Genomic DNA, 10,000 nt, shown 5'->3' with positions numbered 1-10,000 from the left:
CAGAACTGTGACACACGGGGGGGGGGAAAACATAATATTCCCTCTCATCTCTAAAGACACAGTCACACAAGGAAGGAACAGAATGACTCAGTGGAAACATATATAACAGCTGACTTTGTTGAATTATTCTATCCAACCATACTTCTAACTGTGAACAGAAGGACACATAATAAGAAACATAAATAAGAAACATGTGGACATAAGCTACTTATGTCGACTATAAAAAATGTTAAGACTTAAGATATTGAATTCTGATTTCAATTTTCTCATCTTCCAGTCCAAGACGAAGTCTCACGAGGAGGAGCTGGAGCGTCATGCCCAGTTCCTGCTGGTCAACTTCAACCACATCCACAAGCGCATCCGCAGAGTGGCTGACAAGTACCTGTCTGGACTGGCTGAGACGTAAGAGGTTTTCTTCTACCTTGAAGGCTGCTGCACCTTCCATGTAGATTTGTGCAGAACGTTCTTTGAAGACGCCCTGCAGGAAACTGTTTATTCATGAGGACACCCATGATGTTGATTTAGTCGTGAAGAATCGTCTTTACGAAGAGTCGTGTTTATATTGGATAACATCGCTTATAGCCCACGCGTAAAAGAAAATCAAAGCAGTCTTTAATTGCTCTGCTATTAAAGACGATTAAGGTATATTATCTGAGCAGTCACTGTACCTACTGAAAGCTGGCAGAAAGTTAAACTCAGGTCTACCATAACAGCCTCCTAATAGGGCTATTTGTCTGACAGTATTGCAATCTGATTTGTGATATACTTGATGAAAGTCAAACTTCAGTTCAATATTCCACATTTCACTTTAAGTTGGGCTACTTCTGATTGGTTATTATGCCTAGTGCATGAGAAGCACAGCCCTCCTGTTAGTTGAGCTTCAGTGTCTGTCACACAAGGAAGATAATATGAATATAATCATAGATGTGACAAGATTGACGGAGTGACGAGCTGCACGATTAATTGCAGCCTTTGTGATTAGCTAATTGCATTAGTTCCAATTGGGATTTGGATTGATATTTGATTCATTGTGCAGCCCTGCCTCCTGATCAACTCCTAATGTTCCCCATGAGTGTGAGATGACTTCTCTCTCTATCCTCAGCTTCCCTCACCTGCTGTGGAGCGGCCGTGTGCTGAAGACCATGCTGGACATCCTGCAGACGCTCTCTCTGTCGCTCAGTGCTGTGAGTTACGTCTGTCCTCACTGTCACACTGTCCATGTCTGTTCCCTCAGTCCTCAATCCTCCAGTGATATGTACGGACATGGTGGAGCAATGCTAACGTCACCGTTGCAACTTTAACTTTAGATATTCATACTGAACACAATCCAGCTTTGGTTGTATAAAATGCGCTGAAGTGAAAACCTCTGTAACTGGTAAATGTCTAAGAGCATATTGATGTTACTGTAGCTCAGTAAGGACTGCATCTGTACAGTCACAATGTTTATTGTCTCCTGAGTGATGGCTAATGTTTTCGCTGCCCTTCTGCAGGACATCCACAAAGACCAGCCGTACTACGACATCCCAGACACACCCTACCGCATCACTGTACCAGACACTTACGAAGCCAGAGAGGTACAGAGCAACCGCCCATAACAAGTGCATGAATTACCCTCCCACACTCAGAGAGCTCTTTGTGGCTAATAGTATAGCATTGTACTACTCATATTTGCATTTGCCAGAATGCTCCTGTATAGAGATTGCTAAGAAACGTGACCAAGAATATGGGTACGTTTGGCCGTTTACATTGGTTTACATGGGCATGGATTGCCGCGGATCCCCAAAATGCTTTGCGTTCACCAATGGGAAAATGCCATGATGACGACACATTCTCAATCTCTATTGGCTTTATTACACACTAGCTCTTATTGACATATTGTATCTGCAGTCATTTCTTCTCGATCTTCAAATTGGTAATATTTTGAGTCAGATCTGACTGTTCTGGTTTCTCAATAAGAGTACAATAATTTTGCACCTGTAGTGTCTGAGGTCTCACTCTTGGAAGGAAGGAAGCTATTAAATGACCAGAGGTGAATGGAAGAGTGTGTTTGTGTGGCAGAGTGTGCTGAAACACAGTATCTCCTGCTTGCTCTTGTAGAGTATTGTGAAGGACTTTGCTGCTCGCTGTGGGGAGATTCTGAAGGAGGCCATGAAATGGGCCCCATCCGTCACCAAGTCCCACCTGCAGGTATGTATCGCTTTGCAGAAAGAGCTCTGCGTTCAGACTTTTAAAAACAAAAACATGTAGCAGACATAAAACTTAGCATTATATATTATAACCTTATATTTAAGAATTGCTAAATAAGGTGTGCAATTGTCAATTACGTTATCGTAATATATTAGTGGTTTGATGAAGTCATGATCCAGTGGTAAAAGATTATTTGACATTTAATTGTAACATTTATTGTTAACATTTAGCAGGAAAATAAGCAAATGTCCAACCATTGCTAACAGGTAGATTAGCAGACGCCGGACTAAGCACTCCTGCTGCCCTGGCTTGCACAAGCCTTTGGCAGCTGCAGTAAAGTAGTCCCACTAGAGTAAGATAGGGGTCAAATTGCAGAGGAGTTGGGTCATTCTCGTCCTGCTGTCTCTCTTCACAGGAGTACCTGAACAAGCACCAGAACTGGGTGTCGGGTCTGTCCCAGCACACAGGCCTGGCCATGGCCACCGAGAGCATCCTGCACTTCGCCGGATACAACCGCCAGAGCACCACGCTCGGGGTGAGGCATGGGCACACCGCCGGGTCACTCGGTTACTAGTCTTACACACACCGCACAGGCAGATATTGTGTTCGTCTGTGCATCAATCAGTCACTGTGGCTAGATACTGCTCTGGTGAAAGACGATACTGAGGGTCAGTTCCACCTGGCCAGGTATTTCTTTCAGTGGCACCACGCTTAAGGTGAGACGCGGGAACACCTCTGGGTCAGCGAGAGTGTCTTAAGGGACGTTCACACCAAGAACGATAGCTTTAATGATAACGGCAAAAAAAGTATAGCTCCAGCTAATATGAATAACAACGTCCACACATAAACTAAAAGTATCACTCTAGCTAATATAAATGACAACGTCCACACATAAACTAAAAGTATCGCTCTAGCTAATATGAATGACAACGTCCACACATAAGCTATAATGATAACACCATGAAGAACGATATCGTCAGGTCCATTTTCAGTTATCAGTTAGTTAGTGTAATAGTTAGTGTTTTTGGTGACACAGGCAGTGTGTTTGCCTGCACATCAGTCACAGTGATGTCTAGATCCTGCTCTGGTGAGAGATGATGCTGAATCCAGATGAGGGCCAGTTTCACTTGTTGTTTGATGTTGTTGTTGTTGTTGTTGTTGTTGTTGTTTGTCAGTAGGAATATCCCGACATCAAGAATGCAAATAAGACAGGTCCATTGCTATTGATCACACTTGTAAAGACCTCAGTAGAGTAAAGCCAAGTGTTGCTGTGAAAACGGCTTCAGTTCAGTTTGAAGCCATACTGCCTGGCCTAGACACATGTACAGGAAGACAGCTGTTGCTCCATGCATTTCCTCATAGCCAAATGGGCTCCATGCATTTCCTCATAGCTAAATGGGCTCCATACATTTCCTCATAGCTAAATGGTTGATTTTAGACGACCCAGCTGTTGCTTCATGCATTTCTCAAACCTAAATGGTTGATTTTAGATGACCCAGCTGACTGAGAGGCCAGCCTGTGTGAAGAAAGACTACTCCAACTTCATGGCCTCGCTCAACCTCAGGAACCGTTACGCTGGAGAGGTAACCATCACATGGCCTTTAAGATTTCCTTGGTCTCTTCCTATTTCTGTGCCTGCCTGGTTCACTTTGCAATGATTAAAATCCTCACTTATGAATATTAATGACCTCTCCAAATCCATCTTTATGAAAGGGCCTTTGATGTAAATATGTTATGGTGTGTGTGTGTGTGTTTCTTTGTGTGTCTCTGTGTGTGTGTGTGTGTGTGTGCGCGCGCGCGCATGCGTTTGTGTGTATGTGTGTGTGACTCATGACCAGGTTGCTGGGATGATCAACTTTGCCGAGGCGACCCACAGCACGTCAGACCTGAACCGGCTGATGATGGGGCAGCTGAACGCCGCACTGGAGAGTGGCCAGCCTGAGACCTTCACCGAGGCCATGTTCAAACTGGCCGCTCTTCTCATCAGCTCCAAAGGCATGTGGGACCCTACTGATACTAACATCTTACTGTGCAGCCTGGCACAAGGCAGTTGCTCATCCACACTATGTAGAGTGCTTATGCTCATGTGGGTGTGTGTGTGTGTGTATGTGTGTGTGTGTGCATATCGTTAACATGTATATGTGTGTGTGTGTGCATATCGTTAACATGTATATCTATGTGTGTGTGTTCATCCACACTATGTAGAGGGCTCATATGGTTAACATACGTGTGTGTGTGTGTGTGTGTGTGTGTGTGTGTATCCACACTATGTAGAGTGCGACCCTCAGCTGCTCCACCATCTGTGCTGGTCTCCGCTGAAGATGTTCACTGAGCACGGCATGGAGACGGCCATCGCCTGCTGGGACTGGCTACTGGCTGCCCACGCTGGAGTCGAGGTCCCGGTGAGTCATCGCCCAGCACCTGCCCCATGGCTGGTGACCCAGGGGTCCCTAGGGCTCTGTTAGGAAAGGTGGCTGGATCCTGAGTGATTGAAATCATGTGTGGTGGGAAGGGGAGACTTGAGACAGGATCGGTGCGTCCCACGAACTAGGAAACGAACTAGAAAAATATGCCTGTCTCTTATCCAAATTTCAGAGGTGGATAAACTGAGTTTATTTCCATTTAGCCTCCACTACATCCCTGAACCTAAGGGATTGACATTTTCATTAAAGCAGTTATTTTAGAGTGCATTACACCTTTGGTCGGCAATATTGGGCCTGAGGAAGCTTTGGTGTTGATGTTGATTGGAAGTTGTTTATTATTTTTGCCCCTGAAGTGGGGAAAAATAATTGGCTTATTGGTTGATATGGGGGTGTGTGATTGTGACAATAATAAGCTGAGAATGGCATTGATTATTTCTTTTAATCTCCTGTTGCTATGTCACTTTTCAAGTACAGGCCTTTCAGGAGAAATCAGATTTCACCCGCTCAATGTGAGGCACTCAGCAGCAGCTCAACCTAAGCAGGGGTGTAGGCCTAGTGGTAATTCTGTGATCACGGTAAGGTGGACTGCGGTAGTGGGTTTTTTAAAAGGGCATTCAGAACATGTTTGATTCATGTCAACAGCCACAAGCGTACATGGAAGCTCTTGATCACGCATGCCAATAACGTCTATAAAAACAATACATTTATGGAATAAAACTAGACAGGTACCTCAGATTAGCATTTATGTTTATTGGTAAACTACAATTATCTGCAGCCAGCGGAGGGCATTTATAGCCTACGATGCACCCGGACAATATTGTGCGTCTGCCCTCCATTTTCATCAAACATGGTCTGAATGCCTGGACTTGAAAAGTGACATAGCAACAGGAGATAGAGAAAATGGTCAATGTCATTCTCTGCTTATTATCAACCAATAAGACAATTGTTTCTTCCCCCACTTCAGGGGCAAAAATACAAAACAACTTCCAGTCAACATCTTACACACCAAAGCATCTTCAACGCATCCTCAAGCCCAGTCTTGCCGACCAAAGGCGTAATGCACTCTAAAATAACTGCTTTAAAGCAACACCAAAGCACTTTTCCTCTGTCGCAAGCACGTTATTTGATTTTCCAGCACCGGCTTTGCAAATAACGATGTCCACAGACAAGGTAGAGTATGTTGCATGATTTTATGAAAGTATGATGGATTGCGACATCAGAAGCAAGTCAAATTTGTAGTTTCTTATGTCTCATTCCATCGAACTACAGATCCGCTACCCGATCTGGCAAACTTGCATAGTGCAGTTATAGCCGATAGAGGGTCGTAAAGCGAATGCAGAGGTGCCGTTCACCCTGTTACGAGTTGATGAACCACTGAAACGATGAACCACTGAAACGATACAAAAAAGTCTTTGGTGTTACTTTAATGAAAATGTCAGTCCCTTAGCAGCATAGCGTTTCAGAAACCATGGAAGTGGACACTGTTGGTCAAATTATGCCCGGTGCTTCTTTCACTCGTCTGATAATTTTCTGCGCAATTTATGAAGGAACTACGGACTGACAGAAAAAGAAAACAAACGTTTTCGCAATCAGGAGGAAATACACGTTAAGTTCATTTGTTTGCATCTCTCCGGAGTGTGTTGCTGGCCTAGCCTACCGAACAGGGAAGTGAATAGGCTTGCTTGCCAGCCTTTCCCAGTACTTTGCAAACTGCATATTCCGTTTCTTTGAATGTCGGTGACTGGCCACATAGAAGAAGAAAAAAAGCATCTGTAAATGCGTTCATAATGTGTGCATGCTTGAGATGAAACCAGCAGTTTTTTCAGCAGAAATAATATTCTAATAAAAATAATATGAGAGGAGGACCTGTCTCTATAGGGGATTTCTACGGAAGAATATTAGACTCAAATGTTTTGTACCTGTGTATCACATTTTGAAACTGTAGAAATTATTTGTAACTGTAAAAATGATCCGTACAAGTTATTGTCAAAATTAGAAATATGCCCTACACTTACAAATCTATTCTATGGGTACGGATCGGTTTTACAGATACAAATCATCCTACAGTTAAAAATACTGTATTTTACCATTAAAAAAAATATTCTACAATTACAAATCAATATTCTACGCACAAAAAGTTGTCCTACAGTTACAAATCTTTTCTGCAAGTGCACAAACTTTTGCACCACCTTAGGGATGAGAAGCGTCTCATACGTATTGTGTGTGTGTGTGTGTGTGTGTGTATCAGGATTTGTAACTGTAAAGATTTGTGATTTTAAGTATTACTCATATGTCCTTCACTTAAATATATTCCACAGGTACTAAACCTTCCACAGTTGCTGCCTTTCAATTACGAAGCTATTCTGCCATTTCGAATCTCTGCCGCTCGCACAAGTATACAAGTACTTTTGAGACGATTCTGGCACTTCCTGTTGAATAGCCAATAGATTAATCGATAGTCGATCGTTAATTCTCCCGACGATCGACTAAGAAAATTTAATCGAATGCCCATCCCTAGGCCTACTCGACACCACAAAAAAACATAATTGACAATGACAATTAGACATTAGTCTACCTAATATTTATGATGGGTGTGACAGTGTCACATTTAAAAAAGGGCTGCTGCTTGATGTCGTGTTGGTAGTAAAAAATATTGTGGAGGTAGTAAAAAAGGTAGTAAATTAATCTCTATGATTCCTGCATATACCCTGTGAATGTCCTATTTGTCATGCCAATAAAGCATTTGTTGAATCTGAACTAGGCATCACTCTGGAATACAAAAAGCCTCCAGAGGCTCTAAGTACAATTTGACAGGGTTCTTGTGATTCAGAAAAGTAGCTTGTTGGTCTACGTGAATCCTAAGGTTCTATGTAGACATATTTCATTTTTAGAGCAGAGAAGCCTTTACAGATAGGTGGGTTCCGAGTCGGACCTTTAAGTAGACATTAATGTTATGAGTGAGGACTGGGCATTATAAGATGTGACTAAGCTCTAAAACGGGCTGTGGTCTTTTTGTCCTCTGCGTTCTGCCGCAGTTCATGCGTGAGATGGCCGGGGCGTGGCAGATGACTGTGGAGCTGAAGATGGGGCTCTTCTCGGACGCCCAGGTGGAGGCCGACCCGCTGGCCGCCTCCGAGGAGAGTCAGCCCGTGCCGTGCCCCCCCAACATCACCCCGCACCACATCTGGATTGAGGTGAGCACCGAGTCAGGGTGGCGGCTGGAATTCTTTTTTGTTGTTGCGTCTGGTTTACACAAATTGATGTTTATGTTACACTGATAACCAGTTCTCCAATCCAGGGTCATCATATCCTGTTGTTTTTAGTCTCCTTAGCAGGACACGGGACTAGAGATTTAGCACGCTAGCTGTAAAAAAAGTGGTACATAAGCATGGAGAGATGCACTAATACATCCTTGCTGTTTTTTCCTGTGTGTCTGTTATGCTCCTTGGACACCTTGTCTGCCTTGTCTGGTCTGTCTCAAGAAGACTCGTCACCTCTGACCTGTGCTTGTGTCCCTCTGTCCTGTAGTTCCTGGTCCAGAGGTTTGAGATTGCAAAGTACTGCAGTGTGGACCAGGTGGAGATCTTCGGCAGTCTGCTCCAGCGCTCGCTTGCGCTCAGCGTAGGTGGACCCAAGAGCAGCCTCAACCGCCACGTGGCTGCCATTGGACCGCGCTTCAGGTGAAACACCCCACGCTGCCTGTGAAGTCGCACGGCTTGGGTTGCTTGTGATGTGAACTGTGAGGATGTCAGTGCTGCTCCTCAGGGAATTCTGGAGCATCACCATTTTGTGTGTGTGTGTGTGTGTGTGTGTGTGTGTGTGTGTGTGTGTGTGTGTGTGTGTGTGTGTGTGTGTGTGTTTTCCTCGCTTTCTCTCAGGCTGCTGTCTCTGGGTCTAGCTCTGCTGCACTCGGACATGGTCACCAACGCTACCATCCGGAACGTTCTGCGTGAAAAGATCTACTCCACAGCTTTTGACTACTTCAGGTACTGTTTCTGATAAGCCAGGTGACCTCTAACCCTCATTTCATGTGCAGGAGACTCAGTCATAGTATTGAAATACATGAATATATGAATACATATACCGTAATTTCCTAACTATTAGCCAAGGTTTATACATTGATCTTGCAAAATGTATTCAGCTATGAGGCAGTTAATATGGTGTTAATATGGTTTTGTTTTTTTAACTTAATACACAGGAAATTACTGTAGACCCTTTCAATCTGTCCCTAGAGGGTTTCCAGTTTAAATGTTGGAAACAAATGCAAATGTTTTCTACTATAGCATAGAGCTTTACAAAATGTCAACTGTGAACTATGTGTCAACTTTCCTTTTTGTTTACCTCGGAGATACTGTTAGCTCAGTGTTGATTTCGGTGCCACAGGAAGTGCCTTTGGAACAGACATGATTGTTTACGTAGTTGAAAGCGTCTATATAGAATGATTGTGATTCTGGTGCTGTGGTTTGATTTCATGATAATGGCATGCCCCACACCACCCGCCTCAAACCCTGACTCTGGCCTTCTCTCCCCAGCGTCGCTCCTAAGTTCCCCACACAAGGGGACAAACGCCTGAGGGAGGACATCAGCATTATGATCAAGTTCTATGCCAGCATTCTGTCGGACAAGAAGTACCTGGCGGCCTGCCAGCTGGTGCCACCTGGTGAGCTTGGCGCCAATCCCCCCCCGAGCACCCTCTCTGCCGGGATTTTCGGATCGCTAATTGTTTCCAGCACTTCTCCGATATCGATTTTGAGTAAGCCCTCTCTTGCAAGCGCTGCGGTTTCGCCATCGCAAAACGGCGGGAGCATGTTTTTTTTTTACGCGGGCCAAATTTGCTGCATTTGTATGTGTGGCAAATTTGAAAAAAAAAAGCCCAGTCGTGAAAAAAGAAAAAAATCAAGCCAACTGCACGGCGATCATCATGAACTTCCTTTCCTCCTGATTTGTCAATTTGTCGCTCGGAAAACAAATTGAGAAACAGGTTTGAAAGAGAGAGAGATCTCTCAGTCCTTCACCTCCAACGCCCTCCCTCCCTCCCTCCCTCCCTCCTCAACACCACTCCATCGGAGATCAGTCTTCGTCACCTCATCGATAAGAACATGAGCCATGCCCACATGCCATTGCTGGTATCACAGTTGGTAGATATGCTGTAGCTGCATGACCATTTCAGAGAACCAGTAGACCTCCACCCGGCCTCCAGTGGCATATCCCAGGGTTCTTGCGCAGGCCTGGGGAATGCTGGGAAATGAAGGCGTTTAAAAACCCAGGCCTGGAAACCTTTTGAATTCAGTAAATGGTCTGCAAAAATGTTGACAGTGATACAATCATTTGGTGAAGTTCTGCTAGCACAGTCACAAACATGAAAAATTACACAAATGTTCTCTAAATCT

The 10,000-nt window shown here is 44.2% G+C and overlaps 1 protein-coding gene across 2 annotated transcripts in view; it reads left to right on the top strand.

Moving 5' to 3' along the window:
* Positions 1–10,000, top strand: part of pi4kaa (phosphatidylinositol 4-kinase, catalytic, alpha a) — a 50,725-nt gene that overhangs the window by 19,123 nt on the left and 21,602 nt on the right. The window contains exons 24-35 of one of the 2 annotated variants that reach the window (XM_042080490.1): positions 278–402; positions 1,103–1,184; positions 1,491–1,574; positions 2,098–2,187; positions 2,603–2,722; positions 3,678–3,770; positions 4,026–4,182; positions 4,462–4,589; positions 7,646–7,804; positions 8,139–8,290; positions 8,489–8,596; positions 9,143–9,270. In XM_042080490.1, the coding sequence (XP_041936424.1) occupies positions 278–402; positions 1,103–1,184; positions 1,491–1,574; positions 2,098–2,187; positions 2,603–2,722; positions 3,678–3,770; positions 4,026–4,182; positions 4,462–4,589; positions 7,646–7,804; positions 8,139–8,290; positions 8,489–8,596; positions 9,143–9,270 (1,426 nt within the window). Of the gene's footprint in view, positions 1–277; positions 403–1,102; positions 1,185–1,490; positions 1,575–2,097; positions 2,188–2,602; positions 2,723–3,677; positions 3,771–4,025; positions 4,183–4,461; positions 4,590–7,645; positions 7,805–8,138; positions 8,291–8,488; positions 8,597–9,142; positions 9,364–10,000 lie in introns of both variants that reach the window. The other variant, XM_042080489.1, reaches the window with a different exon arrangement.

Source organism: Alosa sapidissima, chromosome 23 (assembly GCF_018492685.1).
Source record: "Alosa sapidissima isolate fAloSap1 chromosome 23, fAloSap1.pri, whole genome shotgun sequence".
Taxonomy (NCBI): Eukaryota; Metazoa; Chordata; class Actinopteri; order Clupeiformes; family Clupeidae; genus Alosa; species Alosa sapidissima.
Note: the sequence above shows the minus strand (reverse complement) of the source record. Positions and strands in the feature narration are given on the sequence as shown.